We start from the raw sequence: 18,295 nt of genomic DNA, 5'->3' as shown, positions 1-18,295 counted from the left end.
GTTTGGGTCTCAACTCAATTTCCGGCCGATGGAGCGGGAGTAAATACAATTAATGTTGGACCTGTTTCCAATCTGGTGGAATTATGATAAATCTAACCATGAGGAAGAGGGTGGTTTATTTTTCAAAGGCAGTGTGTATATTAAGCAAATATTGGCAATCTCTCAACGAGTTTTTTTTTTTTTATGGTGTTCAGGTCAATTCAATCTTATTGGTATCATTCCAAAGGTCAATGCCTTGTTAAATTTCTGTTAGCCACTTCTGTCCCCATGACTGCTCCCTCTCCTTCTCCAAGTGAAATAAATATAGTTTCATTGGAGTAGGCCTCCATTTGGAGTAATTAAAATTAAAGTTGATGCAGCGGTGTCTTCTAATAAGGCTTCAACTGGTCTGTTGTTAGGGGTGTAAATGGATCAAATTTGAATAATATCCGAATTCAAATTTGATTTGATATCCGATAGATATTAAAAATTAATAATTGTATTTGAATTCGATTCAAATTCAATTAATAAATTATTTTAGATAATTAATAAATATATAAAATAAATTTTTTATTGATATTAAATATATAAATTATTTATATAATTTAATTATTATATATAAATTATATAAAATAATTTTTATTATATATAAGAATTAAATAATCAGTCAAATTCGGATATTTATCAAATCGAATCAGATCATATCCGAATTCGACCATTAGATATTCGAATTATCCAAATTCGATTCAATTATATCGAATATCAAATTCGAAATTAGATTTTTGAATTCCATTTACACCCTTACTGGTTGTTAGAGACCACAATGGTCGTTTCTCTTTGCTCGTGTATTTGCCATTTACTATGGTTCCCCTACTGAAGTTGAGTCACGGGCTTTTCTTTCTGGCTTTGCACTGTAGCCCGCCAAATGTCCTCTTTCACCCATTTCCCCCTCAACGGATGTGGAGCTGTTAGCTCGTCCTATTAGCTCCCAATTTCATCCAAAACGAAAATTTATCCCCATTCCTGCTCATACTCTCTTAGACTCTCGACCTGCCCTATGTAACCCTCCTGCCCAATTTCACTAGTTGTTAACAGTTGTAGCCAAATCATGAGTTCTGTGTGAGGGAACTCATGGATGGAGGAAGTTTTGAAACATCCATGCCCGTAAAACTGAGACAAATATTTCCGGCTTTCCGGCAAGCCTCCTTTTGGTCTCCATGACTGATAATCATTTCTTCTTAGCTGCTGCAGAGCGCATTGCTTTTAAATGAAAGATGATTCAAAATTCAAATGACTTCTCCTCTCCGATGCATCCACTACTAATGTGTTCTCCAGTCGCAGGGATTTGATTGGCAATTCTCTCCCTTGGATTGCTATATAGAAAATAAATTGTCTGGAGAACAAAATGTGCATGTATTTGAGGGTCCAGCTCAATTGCAGCATGGAATACAGATATGACGGTATAAATCTCATTCAAGCATTGGTTGTCTGTTATCAACCTGAGTTGAAGCAAACCACAACCAAAGGGGGTTAGAATCAGAAGCTACAAATTGAGCATCCACTATTGCTCAGTATTCCAGAAATTAAACTGCACAAAAATGCGATCTAATGTATTAAAGTGGAACTTTCTGCTCCAAAACTAGTCTTTTCTGTTGCACACTTTTAAGAACATATGGTTTGTTCAATTCACAATGGTGATCTGAAACAAGATTCATATTCTAGATCTCTCTCTCTCTCTGAGTTCCTGTTAAGACTGAAAGTGTATTCTTAACCAAGAAATAGTTGATAATTATTGGAAAACCCTGGATATAAATTGTGTATTTGCTTGAAATATTGTGTGAAGTTTGCTAACCATAATACCCACAACAATAAATAAAGAAGAAGGGAAGATATGAATCCATGGCTAAACGTGGAAATAAATTCTGAAGTAGGTATAAGTTGGTGCAAGATCAACAACAATGGATACCATATTCCGTTGTTTGTTTTTTTTTTTTTCATGCATGTGGGGATCGGTTTGTTTCAGAGCGGAGTGTTCAGGTTGAAAAGTTCTGTTCTTTGACGAAGATCATCTGAAGTCTGAACCCTGGAAGAACCAGAGCATTTTTCAGTTTTGCACGCGTGCCAATGTGTTGTAGAGAACATAAACCTCAAAGTACCAAAATCACAAGGAACATCTATCTCAGTTTTACGGACATGGATGTTTCAAAACTTCTTCCATCCTTGAGTTCCCTCACATAGAACTAATGATCCGTGAATATGAGAGAGACGGAGGATACCTCCAGTGTTTCTGCCAGATTTCTCGCCAAGCTCTGATGGAGGAGGTGCAGGGGTTAGAAAGATTGCACAGGGCAGGTCGAGAGTCTGAGAGAGTATGAGCAGGAATGGGGATACATTTTCGTTTTGGGTGAAACTGAGACTTGGGAGCTAACAGGGTGAGGCCGTCCTGTTAATTCACACACGCTGAGGAGGAATTGTGTATGAGATGACACTTGGCAGGCTAAGATCGTGTGGAGGCCATGAGGCGCAGATTTGAACTCCTACTAAACCACTGTTTAATTCACTTTCGTGGAAAAATCTATGATGTGGAAAAGATATGGTATGGGAAGAGTTTTGACCAATCAAGACCCACCCATGAATTGTGTACCACGTTTATGGATAAACACTTGTAATTACTTGTGTAGTAAAGACAAATACCAACAGTATTATAGGAGATTTGCATTTGACACAGCTGATTGCATCATATTTTTAGCTGTTAAATTGGTTTCAGATCCTTTCTTTTTTTCAACCAAAAGTAGTGCTGCATTTTTTAAGCAAGGGTTCGACTATGATATGGAAAAGATATGATATGTAAAAAACTTCTGACAGTCAACTGGGATCGTAAATGTGGTAGCCAATCGGGTGTGATTTGTCAAAATTCATGGGTGGGTTTTGATTGGTCAAAACTCTTCCCATACCATATCTTTTCCCCATCATAGATTTTCCCACATAAAAATGAAAAGACAAAAAAGTACAATTATAGATGTCACAAAAGAAGTTTCAACCATGTTTTAGTCAACCGGCCTCAAATACAAGCTGAGGGAAATAATATATTTGCAAGACAACATACAGAGAGCCAAATCGGAATTACTGGCAGTTTCGATGATCAATCGTTGCCCGAACAACAGATGAAGCAGCCAAGATACGATAAAGCAGCACCAAGCTGAAGAAGAACAGTTGCACACTCATTGTTCACCTTGGAACAAGCTCGGATACAACATAGACAACAACAATCATTAGCCAACTTGCCACAACAGTTTGAAGCTGCCTTGACAAATATCTCCACAGGTTCAATGGAAATTTCACCAGGTTCGAGAGGAGTATTATCTGCAGTTGCAGCCAAGTTTCCAAAGCCCATGCCCAAACTCGGCAAGAGAGTTATATCGTAGCCTTTAGACTTCACCAGCTTTGCAAGGTCAATTTTGTTCAAGATCTGCTCATATGGACTTAAAAAGAACTTATCAGAAGGTTACACCCAACAAAAGTGATACCCTACATCAAATTAAATATAATTAAATGATCTCAAAAGTTTCTGAGTTATTCCATCAGGCAGCTACCAGGCCGGGGTTAGTATTCAAAGACCAAATTGACAACTAAATTCCAAGTATCGATGGTATTTGCAAGCTTGCTCATAATTATTACACCATCTATGGTTCAAAAAATGACAGCTCCTGTGATAGTAGCGGTTCAGCATGGCAGGCATCCAGGCGACAAGGAGTTTTGTAAGGGGCATCTTTATATCATGCCAATTTTGCTTAAGTGTTTAGAGCCCTTTGACACAAGCAAAAGGGCAAGGTGAGCACCTTATCAAGTTATTATATTACTTTGTTTGTTTGTTTGTTTGTTTTTTTTTTTTTTTGGGGGGGGGGGGTGCTTCACAATACCTAAAGATTAAAGCCATATAGCATGTACTAGTATGTTCTTCATTGCTAATTTGCTTGGATTTAGTGTGTTGTAGTATATATTTTCTTGAATTCACTATGCTTATTGACTTATTGACTTGTTGATGTGCTTGTTTGTTTGGTTTCATACTAACAAAAATTCATTTTAAATGAATGTGTTTTCATATGCATGCAAAAATCATATCCAATAAATTATGTCTTATTTGTCAAAAACCATACTTAACCGGCACATTGGTTATCTTTATAGGTTTCCTTAAGTTTCACACCCACTATTAAATTTTGAATGCAACATTTTTTTTATCAATTTTTTGAATGCAAATATTCTTTGTATAGACACAAACAATTGGTTGGTTCTATTTCGTGGGAGGCAACATGGAGGAAGGGAGGTTTCAGCAGACTGAGGTTCGAAGAAGATCTCTAAGGGTGGAAGCAAAGCAGTTCCTATTTGAAAGTTACAGGGTGAAAGGGAAGAAAGCTTTAAAAATCAGAGAAATTAATATGGCCATGGTGTTGCTGGTAGGGGAAGAAGCATTGGTGTGGTTTCAGACTTTCATGGAAGATGCTATTCAGGTGAGTAGGAAGTCTGAATACAAAGATTCAATTGAGATTAATGTCAGGAGATATATAGCAGAAAGAAGGGAGAATCCTAAAGGAAGGTACGTGGTGCTTATGGAATTCTTTGGGGAAGGAAAAAAGCAGATAGTCTGCTTCCCTGAAGGTAAGAAGTGGAATGGCTGGGGAGAAGTTTCAGGGATTTTGAAGGACTTCATTACATGGGAGGAAGCTAGAGAAGAGAGTAGAAGGGCGCTAGTAGAAGAAACACAGGGGGTTTATGAAGACTCTACAGTGAGGGAGCAGAAGGAACTGCTAGAAGAGGTAACAGAATGCAGCTCATGGCTCAAGCAGCAAAGGACTGTAGAATGGTTTGCAACATGCACAAGAATGACTGAAGAGAATTGCTGAAGAGTTACTAAAGAAGCTGAAGTTAAACAGTACTATTATTTTAACCCCCTTTGAAAAGTGTAAGGCCCTTCTAGAGTTAGTAGAAGATAAAATGGAACTTCAGGCTGTGTTGTCAATTGGAGTCAGCCTCTGTGACTGTTTCAAAATGGACTCCTCATTCTAACTCTAAGGATCTGCACGCGAGGGACAAAGTAATTGTTTGAATCTTGGGGCTACCATTTCACCTATGGATTTCAAATGTTTTTGTCTCAAAAGCAACCCTGTGCAAAGCAAGGTTAGAGGGATTTTTTGTTAAAGACCTCCATTCAGCTGCAGTATGTTTGAGTAATGTAAACTTGGAAGATATCCCACGTTCAGTAAAGGTACTGGTTGATGGAATCTCTTATTCAGCCTGGCTAGTTACAGCCATTGAAGCTGAGCTATGGAGGGAGGGAAGAAGGGAAGAAGATGAGAAGGTAGAAGAAGAATGGTTATGTGGAAGAAGTCAAGTGGAAGCAGGAAAGGAGAAAGGAAATTACACTGAAATGGCAAAGAAACTGGGGAGAGGAAAAGGTGAACTAAAAGAGGAAGAAGTTTATTAGGCAAGGAAAGAAAGGGATGTGTGAAAGGAAATTACACACAACTGGCCTTATGCTTGAGGCTCTGACTAATGGACCTCGATGTCTGAAACAATCCTAAATTCAAATTTCAAAAGAAGGGGTGGGTCAGCCAGCTGGTATATCAGACTTGAACAGAACTGATCTATTAGGGTCAAAGGTTAATAACCCATCACGAGGCACTTTAAGTAATCGTGTGATGGGTAATAAGAAAAATGGGCCTGGGCTTTTGAAACAGGGGCTGGGTACCTTGAAACATACTTTGGGCCCAGCTGTTGGGCCTCAAAGGGCAGCGGCACATGACATACATAAAGGGCACGTGAGTCCTAAGGACAGACTATTTATGGACGATAATTTTGGTCCATCTTCTTCCCCTTCGATCGAGGCAGTGACAAAAGGAAACCAAAAATACCAGAGGCAGTGTTCGTTGATGCTGGGCAGGGGCGGAGCCAGGGGGTGGCGGAGGGGAGCCATGGCCCCCCCTATGCCTTCAAAATTCCCACAAAACCCATTTAAAAAATAAAAAATAAAAAATTATAATATTATAATATAATATAAATAATAAAAAATAAATTTAAATTATAAAAAATTATAATTATAATATTATACAATTATTAATTATTAGCTTTTGCACCCCCCTATCCATGTTTTCTAGGTTTTGACCCCCCTCAAGAAAAAAATTCTAGCTCCGCCCCTAGATCTGGGTAAGAGTAAAGGGAAAACTTTGGCTTCTCCAGAAAAGCGAAACCCAAAATTTAATAGATGCGATGGTAAAGGTAAAGAGAAGGTGCAGGATCCAGATTCTGAGTTTGAAGAGAGTTCCAGTGAGGGCGATTCAGACTCGAGTGAATACTCAAGCTTGGGCAGCATAGATTAAACAGTGCAGATTGATACGAACGAAGCAGAGTTTCAACACTGAAGAATTGTTCTTGGAAGAAGAAAAGGAAAAGTCAATCAATACAAAAGAAACAAAGGAATCTGGGTGGGCAGTACATGCAGTCGAAGTTGAGCAGACAACACCCTCCCCTGATATAGAGAGATTACCTCCAATGTTCCAGCAAGAACAGGATGCACAGGAAATGAGTCAAGGGGAGACTTTGAAGATGAGTATGGAGGCAATAGAGAAGGGTGCACTTGAAAAGGTTATTGGCACAACCAGAATTGTTAATAATCCCACTCCCACTCAACACAGGCAAATTTCAGGGGATGATTCTGATATGCTGCGCTCCAAACAGGACTTCCCAACCACATTTTTCTTTGATCCTCATCCAACGTCTCCAAGTGGAATATGCCAACAGAGATATAAATGCTGTTTGACCCATCTACCTTTGCTTTACCAAAGAAGAGGGGAAGAGTTATGTGGAGGTACACTAGAGCAGCAGTGGTGTGGACCTTGTGGGACGAGAGAAATGCCAGAATCTTCCAAGAGAAAGAAAGGAGCAAACAACAAATTATGGAGTGTGTAATGACTAGGGTTATACACTGGCTACAAACATTGGAACTATTCGAAAATTTCACATTTGATGATATTTGGAGGAATTGGCCTTTAGTGGCTTCTAGCTTAGTGCAGAAGGTTAAGGCAAGGTTGGCTTGGACACCTCCCATTGAAGGATTTCTGAAACTAACTTCAATGGGAGTAGTCAAGGCAACCCAGGCCTAGCTGGAATAGGAGGGCTCATCAGAGACAAGGAAGGAAATTTAAGAGCACTCTTCTCAGGACCGGTGGGGAATGGAGACTCCTTAAAGGCAGAATTGTACACAGCCCTACAAGGAGTACAGATTGCAAGAGAGTTAGGATTGGAAAATTTGGTGATAGAAGGGGACTCCAAGGTGGTGGTGGGTTGGCTAAAAAACCCAGATTCAGTGATTTTGGTTTACAGAAATGAAATGAAGAAATTCAAATGGATACTCAGCAGATAGATGTAACTATACAATGGGTGGGGAGGGAGGCAAATGCTTTTGCTGATTCTCTAGCTAAACAAGGAGTAACTAGAGAGCAGTTGTACTGGGCCCACTTGTAACTTTATGATGTTTCTGTATTAATGAGTGAGGCTGCATCTTGCCTCATATTGGGATGCTTGTAACAGACTCTTTATCATTTGCTTCTAATGAAATCCATTGAATTTTTATCTATCAAAAAATAAAGAAAAATTGAATGCAACATTAATCTGTACATTTTCTACCAAATGAAAATTACACTATCACAGGAACCCACCGCATTGACCATGAAGTAATCTCTATACAATTTTTCATGGGTCAAAGATTTCCATTGTGAAAGGTAATTTTGGAATTTTAAAGTAGCAAACAATCACAGGAATGAAAAAAGAGGATTCTTCTTCAAAATGGTAATGATTCCTGAGGTTAAATTTGGACGGTGAAACAGAACTAAGGTGGCAGAACACACGACCCATAACTTCAGCTGCCACTGCAAAAAATTTGTTGTTTTCGTTCAACATAATAAAAGTTAATAATTAGTATTCCCTGTCTCCATGGTGCCAACTGTCAACATCATCATGATTTGCCTTATCCCATTTAAGTGGTTTTGGCAGCACGGACCCTTCTCCTTCCCCAAGCTATATCCTAACCTAAGGTCATATCTTCTGTGAAAGAGTTAAAACAACTGCAATATAAACACTATTTGAAAAAAAAAATGTTGCATACTCTATTTCTTTTAATAAAGTACTAAAACCATCAACATAATTCCAATAAAATTGTAATTCAACAATGCATTGGGAAACACTTACATATACTGATAAATTATTCGATTCTTGACATGTCCTAACACATACAATATTCTTTGCAGTACCTACTACCTAAAGCCTTCCACTACATAAATTATTTATAATATAGAAACCGCATCTACCTTTTAACTGCAAAAGTACAAGCTTCCTAATTGCAAAATTTACAAACTTCCTAACAGATAGGGGCTGGTTTTTTTTTTGTTGCTGGCTGCTCAAAAAGGAACTGGGTGTTCTAACAGTATATGTAACTTATAATTCATCAAACCAGCATATTTCTATGGTACTTCATAAGAACTTACCTCTTCTGATCCAAATGATTCTGTCACTTTCTTCCCTATTTCAGTCTGAAGTAAGACCATACGTGTATACTCAGATGGAAAGCCAATCCGTAAGCTCATTTTTGCAACCTGTGGGATGAAATGAGGAAGGCTTAAGCAAAGCAACCACATCTACCATAAAGGCAACATACAACCAATCCAACCAAATGGTTTGCAATAGATCCCCTCAAAGTCTGGATGATCCCAGACTGAGATATGCATTATGACTATTTCATTTGTAGACAAATTGGTCTGCAGCAGCTGGGTTGCTTATGATCTCAAAAGTCAAAACCATCTTTAATTCTTCTTTTTCCTTTTAAGGCCAAGGATATCGCTGATGGCTCAGCTTGGACTACTGATCAGAGAACAATCTACCCCACAGATCAGGTTGACTTCCAAACTCTGGGCTATGTTTTAAAACATGACGAAGAGGAACACTCTAATCAAGATACCAGGCAGGAAGGACCTTTGCAATACATATGGCATATAAAATCTCCATTAAGTACAAGAAAAGGTCCAGCAGATGATCCTAAAAAAGTCAATCATTAGAAGTCACACAACCTTTTGGATGGGCATCGGAAGATACGCCGGTTGAGAAAAAGTTTAGAGATTGAATTGCAGTCACAAGATCAAGATAATTTGTAATTTAGAAAATTTCTTAGGTGGCATAGATCAAGTAATTGTCACAATTGCACTGGGAAAGCACCGTGTATATGCCACAACTAAGGGACAATTTCTTTTCATATCCTTTTTTCTCAAACTTTCATCCTCCTCTATAACACCATTCTATTTATGAATGTTAATAATTTCCACTTTAAATAGGGAGGAGCATTATGTATATGCTACAGATTTTAGTTATAATGTTAGTATTTGGTCCAACCAGTTACCTGACTATTTTATTATTTTTCAATCTTCAGCACATGGATCTCCCTCCCCCCCAAAATAAAGGAAAAAGATAAAAAAATGGAATGGAAGAAACTGAAAAGAAGACCTTCTCTTCAATAGGTTTGCTCTCTGAGAACCATGCTTGAGTAGTGAGTAAATCAATTTGATTCTTAGCAGAAACCTGTTCAGATAGACAAAAGTTAAATCAAGGAATTGGATATATTCAATTTTCTACCTTGTGAGTTAATTTTCTTTTTTTTCCTCATCATGATCAATTAAAAAGGAAGCAAGTTGAAAAGCAAAATATGTTACCCAAGTATGTCTAGGACATGGATAGATTTGGTGTCAGATAGAGAATTTACACAAAAAATTGAAGTATATGACATGATAAAACACCCATGTACAGTTGGTGTCATAGAAATCAAGTGCTCAAGCAAACAAGTCACCAACCTATTCTAACACGAGCAGTTACGGGTGGTCACCTTACATGACTGATCTTTCACATACTAACAAATACTTTCCAAATCATTTTCCATTTAAAAATAGTGACTGCAAGTAATATGATGCGACAGACAAATGAATAGAAGTTCAACATAAACAAGCGTTATGCTTATGCGCTTGGAATATTGCCATAAACATCAGTAAGCCAGTGTAGAATTAAAGCCACTTGAACCAAGAATGTAAAACTACTCACCTGGCCAAAGTATTTGTCAGAATAAAAAAGAAGCAACAGATACACCATAGTAAAGTCAACAATCAACAATCAAGTATATTAGAAACAAACTAAGAATAATATTTTCTACTCATTTTCAAATGGACCCTATTTTTTTCTTAAGGAATTATATCTCCTAAAACCAAAGGCATTCAGAATTACAGAAAGAAACGAAAAGATCTATTTAGTGGACAATATATGATACACTGAACATGAAGGCAGCAAAAGAAATCTAATTAATGTCTCACAAAAAATATGAAGCCGTGACAGTTTAAGTAACAATACTACAAAACAAGATTAAATAAATAAAAAATAGAAAGATAAAAGACCAACAATACTAAATAGAATTTCAAACTATATAACTTTGAACAAAGTGTATGAAAATACCATGATATGAAGTTATTTGCCTCATAGAATCACAGATTAGCCTCATAAAATGCATTTTATGGCTTATACCTTGAGGTTCATCCCTAAAATGTGGATGAAAGAAAACATACTGAGGCTCAACCTTAAGTCTTATAATGTCAAACTATGAGGCACAGGCCTCCATGTAATGCAGCATGTGATTTATTTCATAACTTCTTTTAACTATTGTTGACACTGAGGATCAATATTTTTTCATACAAATTTATGATTGAATATTACTCTTTTAAAGTTCAAATAAAAGAAAATAGAATCTTAGTTGAGGTGTTTTCTGCATTTTTATTTATTTAAGGGAAAATTCCACTTTAGTACCCTGAACTTTGGGGGTAGTGTCTTTAGTACCCGAACTTTCAAATGTGTCACTGCAGTACCTAAACTTTCAAAAAGTGTCAAGTTGGTCCCTGCCATTAACCGACCGTCAGTTATCTGTTGAAAATGTCAAAACTACCCTTCAAAAGAAGAAACTGTTCATTGTCTTCTACCTTGAGACTGAACCAGTTATCTTCAAAGAAAAAGAAAGAAAAACATGAAATATGGAAACAATAACTGAAAGCAAATAAATAACTAAACAAGAATGTGTTTCAGATCTAAAGGTAGAAGACAATGACTTCATTAGTCTAGAATCTCAAACACCTCAACTGGTTCAGTCTCAAGGTAGAAGACAATGAACAGTGTCTTCTTTTGAAGGGTAGTTTTGACATTTTCAACAGATAACTGACAGTTGGTTAACGGCAGGGACCAACTTGACACTTTTTGAAAGTTTAGGTACTGCAGTGACACGTTTGAAAGTTCGGGTACTAGCTTGACACTATCCCCAAAATTCAGGCACTAAAGTGGAATTTCCCCTTTGTTTAAATATGGTTATGCCACTTGTAAATATAGAAGTATGGTTTCTCAATTGATTTTGTTTAATACTTGTTCCCATTTGAATTCATATTTCTATGAGAATAAATGAAGTCTGAGGTTTAATAACATGCCTTGAGGCCTATACCTCAAGCATTTGAAGCACATATTATTTTGCCTCGATACTTTGCCTTCTAAAACATTGACATGGATTTTACTTTAAGACATAACTTCAATAGGATAAATCAGGTTCACAAGTCAGCACCTTACTTTGTCTAGAGGGATATCCTTGGATTTTTGCACCTTCAAATCTATTGTGAAACTGCTCATGTCCCCCAAAATACCTCTGACTTTTACAGGATGAGGAAAACTCCCTTGGTATCTACCTGATACAATCAATGGACATCCAGATAAAAGGTCTGGAAGATGGTAGGGGTACACCTATGATCAATGAAGGGATGGACACCAATCAGAAAATGTGAAGAAAGAGATGAATCAAATGCATCAAAACGGAAAAGTACATTGAAAATCTTAGTGAACTAAATAAAATAACATGTTTTAGTACATAGAAATGGGTTCAATCCAAATCTTTTACATTCTTGCAATTATCTAAAAGGAAGATATGGAAATCCAATGAGGAAATGCATGTAAAATATAAAAAACAAATTATTCCAATCTTCCCAAAGATCAGTTCAACTGAAATGCTTATTTGAGGTCATCCTATGCAAAATGTGGTCAATATACAGAAAGAAGCATTATGCAAAACTAAAACAGAGATAATGCAAGTAATATTATCTTAGATCAATATAAAAAAATATATAAATCAAGTTGACACAATATTGACCCGCTAATTTCATTTGATGAGCATCTCCTAGCAAATATGGTAGTTGTTAAGGGATAAAGAGATACATAAAATGTTCAAAATTGCCCAAACAAAGCAGATACTAAAGATGAAACTACCTCAAGTCCATCAAGTTGCTCCAAAGCATCAATACTAATATTTGCAAGAATAATAGATGAAGCTGTACCAAGTAGTTTTTGCAATTGAGCATATATTAAATCTGCATCCAAAAAAAAAACCATAATTAACTTTGCTTTTCAAGAAGTCTTTTAATATGTAAGATTGGTATTATCAAGATCTATATTGTAGTGACATGCATTTTTTTTATTGGATATAAGTTTGGTCTGACCTGAGCCCAATTAATAAACCAAATTTAAGTAGGTAAAGAAAGGGTTGAATAGTGCAGCAACCTAACAACCCAAACCTGTGTTGTATTTGTTTATGTGTGTATATTTGTGCCTAGTGTTATCATGTTGGGTATTTATTTAGATACTAGTAAAAAATAAGAACAAAATCATTGACTTGATGACAGATGAGTTGCATTAATCAAGGTTGTCAGTTGATGTCTCTCAGACCTCTTTCAAATGACAACTCATCCAAAATACTTTTTCCTGGTCATTTAGATCAGTTTCGACTTTATTACCCAAGGGACTTCTCTTTAATATTCAAAGTTTTTGGTCATTTACATCATAGGAAAGTTGTTTCGAAGGATAGGCAAAAGAGTTTGTGTGAGTAATTCAATTTGACCACCTTGAGCAAAATAGCTTTTGTTTTCCTTTTCTTTAATATAAAATAAATATTACAGCAAAGTAAGTGGGATTAATGAAAAAACTGATAATAATCTAGATGTTCTGGTACGTGCCATGGTTTTGAAATAGAAAGGAATTTTGTCAGGTTTGAAGAATGAAAGTTTGGATCTTCACAATACTTCTATTTGAAAATAAATGTAAAGCTTGCAATAGGTCAATAGTTGCTTCCCAAGGGATTTTTCAGAGCATGTGTTTTTAAAGTCCTAATAAATGGATACATTCTGCAGGGACCTTAATTTTATTCCCATAGATGAAAAAACCAACAAAACACAACTAAAATGCAAAATGTATGCTTGTAAAGCATTATTTAGAACTTGCAATACTGCACAGCATCATGAACACTAGAACTCCTAAATAAAACTCAAAATGAACGAATACAACTATGCTACTGTTATAAAATGAGTACTGACCTATATCATATGCAGCATCATAATGACCCCGGCCTATTAGTGCAAGCATTTGCAAAAAGTAATGATTACAGTATGCACCTGGATTTTTCCCCACAATACAAGTCAGTCAGAAGAACTAAAAATGAAAATATTCCAGAAAAAGATTTCAGCATGCATCTATGTCTTAAAAGCAAAAAAGAAAAGTAACAACAGATTAGGCTCCAAGATCTCTAGCATTATAAAGGGCACATGCAAGCAACTTTTTTTATAGCCTAAGCATACAAAATGGGACTTAGCCTTGGGGGTTTTTGTAGACGTTTTAGTTCAGCTCCACCACAGAATTAATAGTTCCTGGATATTAGTCCATGTTTAGGCTTGTGTCTTGGTTATGCTGGCCCTGATTAATGTGTGCTGGCATGGGCCTAGCTCCTAGATACCCATCTAGATCAGCAAAGCCTTTCCTAGTACATTAATGTCTTGGTTATGCTGGTAGGATTGTTATGGTTAACTAAGTTATTTAAAAAGATAGTGAAAGAAAAGAAGATGCTTGATGATTGAAGAGACAGTAGTATGGTGTCTATATTTAGGAAAAAGCGGTGATATACAAAGTTGTAATAACCATTGGCTATAAAACTTTGGGAGAGAATAATTGAACAAAAATTATGGCTTGAAACAAGTGTATTAGAAAACTAATTGGCTTTATGCAAGGAGACCAACCATGGAAGTAAGGGTGGCAATTTTTCACCCAACCCGCTGAGGCGCTGAACCCACCCAACACACCCAGTATCTAACCCACCCAACCCGCTCATTTATTTGGCGGGTTGGAAATGGATTGATCACCCATTGGATCAATTTAAATGGGTTGGGTTGTGGATAACCATTGGGTTAACCACTAAAGATATAAGTATTAATTCCTTAGCCATTTTCTTAATTTTCTTCATTTGAATGAAATAATTTATAATTAATGCATTAATTTTCTATTAATTATTGACTAAAATTAGTTTTGTCTCGAATCAACACACTTCACCAAAATCAACATAAATCCAAATCAACTTGACCCGAGTTTAGACCAGCTCAACTTGGTCTAAATATGAACAGGCCCGATCACCTCAGGTCGGTTCATTTGGGTTAGTCAGCCCAGTCCAAACCTGACCCGGGACAAGCTGATTTGGGTCGACCCGAATCCAAAACAGGACCGGGACCGGGAAATCCGCCCACTTGCTTTGCCCGGTTTGGATCGCCCGGTCTGGTTCGTATTTGTACAACCCGATCCGAATCCGAACCGGTCCAATTTACTACTATCGACCCACTTTGGGCCAATCGGTTCAATCCCAAGCCCATGTGCAAACCTGATGTGGGCCGGTCCAAGTCAATCCGCCATTGATTGAACCGGTCCAGTTTGGTCCAATCGGACTGATCTAAACCTAAACGGTTCAACCACTTCTTGATGTGATTAGCTCAAAGACAATTCAATTAGATAGTTCAAGTTGGTCTGACCAGTTTGAACCTAAGTGGTTCTGTCAAACCCGAAACCTGAACATAGTCAAATGGCTTCGTCGCTTGTAAAAATAACATGCATGTAATGTGATTTGAACCTTCACCACTTGTGTAAATAGCAACTACTATTACCACCAAGCTATGACCAACTTATTTGTCAAGAGGGAGTTAGTTTTTTGTTTTAAGTACTTAAATATAAGATTAATGGGTTTGGGCAGGTTGAATTGGGTTAAAGCGGGTTTGGGTTGAACCCAAACCATTTAATTTTATATAATTGGGTCATTAATGGGTTGGCGGGTTAGATGGTTTGGGTTGAAACTCAACCCAAACCAAACCCAACCCAACCCGCCCAATTGCCACTGCTACATGGAAGCTATATTTCTTTTGAGATGATTGATAGAAAAGTTCAAAGATAAGAAGAAGGATCTTTATATGGTGTTCATTGATCTAGAAAGTACATATGATAAGAGTTCCTTGAGAAATTTATTTTGATAATCAAGTTCCTAGAGAGATAATATGGTGGGTAATGGAAAAGAAAGGGATTCAAAATAGGTGCACAGACCTAATTAATGAAGAAATCTTGTCTAACTGCCTACAATTAATGTAATACACATTTTTCCCTCTTGCTCGAAAATAAAATGTCTAATAGAATATATATTCATATTTCCCGAAAAAAAAGAGCGTCTAATTTTCATCACTTGAAAAGCAAAGAAATGTAAATGCCAGGGGTTTGTGGCTAGAGACCGGTGAGCAAAGGAAATATATGGTCCATCTGTGATCTCTCATCTCCAACAACTGCACAAGTTTTTCTTTTCCACCCATCAATGATTCTAATTCCTTTCCCCTCTAATGATTCAGTTCAGAGAGGTTATAGATCTTCCCTATTCTTTCATAATCATAAGAGATAGATGCCCTGATGTCTTTCATATGAAATCAGGAAAACCATGAATTTTCTCTTTCCATAATTATTTAGTGCTGATTGAATTAAATTGATTTTTTTTTTACATTAAAGTTTCCCTCTTTTTGAAATTGCCAAAATTTGATTGAAATATAAAGAAATTCGACCAGTGTTTTAAAAGGCGTGGGAGGCATACGCCTGGAGGCGCACTTCTAGGCGAAGCGTTCCCAAAACACCCTGAGGTGTATGCCAGAGGCGCTAACACCTCTGAGGCATTTACCTCAGGTGCAAGAGGCGTACGCCTCTTGTGCTTTTTTCATGAGGTGTGCTAGAGGCGTACGCCTCATTGTTAAGGGCCCGCGAATAGGATCTTGTCACAGGTCGGTTAACGGGGAAAACTTCTTGTTTTCCCTTGTTTCTCCCTTTTCTCGAGGAACCTATCTTTAGCGCCTTAATGGTGATTTGTTAAAGAGATCACCAACTCTCCTCTGCTCTTTCTTGACTGAAAATATCGATAATTTTATTGAATATCATTTGCTCCTTTAAATAGGAAATTACAAGAAGATAAGAGTCCTTCTTTAGGAACACTTCCTAACAACATTTATCTTTAAATAATAATAATGCTACTACCTAATTAATAGGAACACTGGATTTAGCTAAGAAATAAGATAGGGACACTGAATCTAGCCAAGAGATAAGATAGGAACACTGAATCTAGCCAAGAGATAAGATAGGAACACTGAATCTAGCTAAGAGATAAGATAACACTGAATCTAGCTAAGAGATAAGATAGGAACACTGAATCTAGCTAAGAGATAAGATAGGAACACTGAGTTAATCGCCCATTATTGTTGTTGTCCATTAAACACTGAATTAATCGCCCATTACTGTTGTTGTTTGCGGCTGTATTTCTTTCCACAACATTACTCCCCTCCTGAACTAAGAGCTTGTCCTCAAGCTCGAATTCAGGATAGGTGTCCTGAAACACAGTCAAAGGAATCCAGGTAGCTTCAGCCAATGGTAAGCTGGCCCATTTCACCAGAACCTCAACAACACCTCGATTAATTCTGGAACGAACAATAGACTGAGGTCGGGGAATGATTTTGCCCTCCTGGATCGGGTTCCAATGAAGAGGGTTCATCCTCCTCTTGTTCCACCAGGAGGCAAAAAAGTCTCTTGCACTTGTACCCTACTGAGTAAAGTTCATCACAATTAAAACACTGTCCCCTCGCCCTGCGTCCCACCATCTCAGCCCTGGACAAGCGCTTAATAGGGGATGCAACAACGTTGTTTCCCACACCGGATGCCGATCTGGAATTGTTGCTCGTCTGTGGTTTCTGTTCTTGGCTAGCTACTGAAGATGGAACCATTCCGAGTGGTTTCGGGGCTGCCCATGTTGTTTGAGGCCGCCCTATACTGATACTTCCGTGGTTGAGTTGCAATTTGCGTTCAAAAGCGCGAGCCAAATTCATAGCAGTAACCAGATTGGGGGGATTTTGCATCTCCACATCCACCCTCAAAGTTTCCGCTAACCCCGCGGTAAACATGTCAACCTGTTGGTCTGGTCGTACCGAAGATGCTCTTGCAAGGAGGGTCTGAAACTGACGCTGATACTCAGCCACAGTTCCAGTTTGTTTGAGATTGACTAGTTCGCCTAATGGATTGCTTGTTAATGGGGGTCCAAATCTGAGAAGGTAGTAGGATTTGAATTGGGTCCAACTGAGCCCAGGTTCCTCCTGCTCCAATTTATAAAACCAGAGTTGCGCCCCCTCTGTTGTGTGGAATGCGGCTAAGCCTACCTTGTCCCTGTCCTCTGTCCGTTGGTTGCGGAAGAACTGCTCACATCTGTACAGCCATCCCAAAGGATCTCCAGCTCCATTATAGGAAGAAAATTCCAGCCTGCTGTATTTGGGAACGATTGTGGTTCCCTGGGCCACGACCTGTTGCTCGCCAGACGATTCTGCCATGTCTGGTCGGCGGTCGCCTGTGGTTGCAACCCCTTCTGAACTCTTTTCCTTGCTGGAAAAATATAACTCCATCAAGCGCCTCAATTCTCGGACGTCGTCCTTGATCTCGCGCACCTCCTTGCTGTTTTCCACGAGTTTGTGCTCCAAATCATGAACCCTAGTCTTCAATTGCTCAAAATCACCCATGACGCCCTACTCTGATACCAAATTGTTAAGGGCCCCGCGAATAGGATCTCGTCATAGGTCGGTTAACGGGGAAAACTTCTTGTTTTCCCTTGTTTCTCCCTTTTCTCAAGGAACCTATCTTTAGCGCCTTAATGGTGACTTGTTAAAGAGATCACCATTAAGGCTGAAAATATCGATAATTTTATTGAATATCATCTGCTCCTTTAAATAGGAAATTACAAGAAGATAAGAGTCCTTCTTTAGGAACACTTCCTAACAACAGTTATCTTTAAATAATAATAATGCTACTGCCTAATTAATAGGAACACTGA

At 37.8% G+C, this 18,295-nt stretch overlaps 1 protein-coding gene across 8 annotated transcripts in view; it reads right to left on the bottom strand.

The window, feature by feature from the left end:
• Positions 1-2,999: 2,999 nt before the first annotated feature.
• Positions 3,000-18,295, bottom strand: part of LOC104609280 (uncharacterized) — a 35,052-nt gene continuing 19,756 nt past the window's right edge. For 4 of the 8 annotated variants that reach the window (XM_010275551.3, XM_010275553.3, XM_088889508.1 and 1 more), the window contains 6 exons: positions 13,458-13,535; positions 12,358-12,458; positions 11,668-11,838; positions 9,526-9,600; positions 8,517-8,624; positions 3,000-3,448 (listed from right to left, as the gene is read on the bottom strand). In XM_010275551.3, the coding sequence (XP_010273853.1) occupies positions 3,122-3,448; positions 8,517-8,624; positions 9,526-9,600; positions 11,668-11,838; positions 12,358-12,458; positions 13,458-13,535 (860 nt within the window). In that variant the 3' untranslated portion in view covers positions 3,000-3,121. Of the gene's footprint in view, positions 3,462-8,516; positions 8,625-9,525; positions 9,601-11,662; positions 11,839-12,357; positions 12,459-13,457; positions 13,536-18,295 lie in introns of all 8 variants that reach the window. The other 4 variants (XR_016077285.1, XM_088889506.1, XR_016077286.1 and 1 more) reach the window with 4 other exon arrangements.

Source organism: Nelumbo nucifera, chromosome 6 (genome assembly GCF_055504915.1).
Source record: "Nelumbo nucifera cultivar China Antique chromosome 6, China Antique-T2T, whole genome shotgun sequence".
NCBI classification, from domain to species: Eukaryota; Viridiplantae; Streptophyta; class Magnoliopsida; order Proteales; family Nelumbonaceae; genus Nelumbo; species Nelumbo nucifera.
The sequence above is the reverse complement of the archived record's forward strand: the minus strand, read 5'-3'. Positions and strand labels throughout refer to the sequence as shown.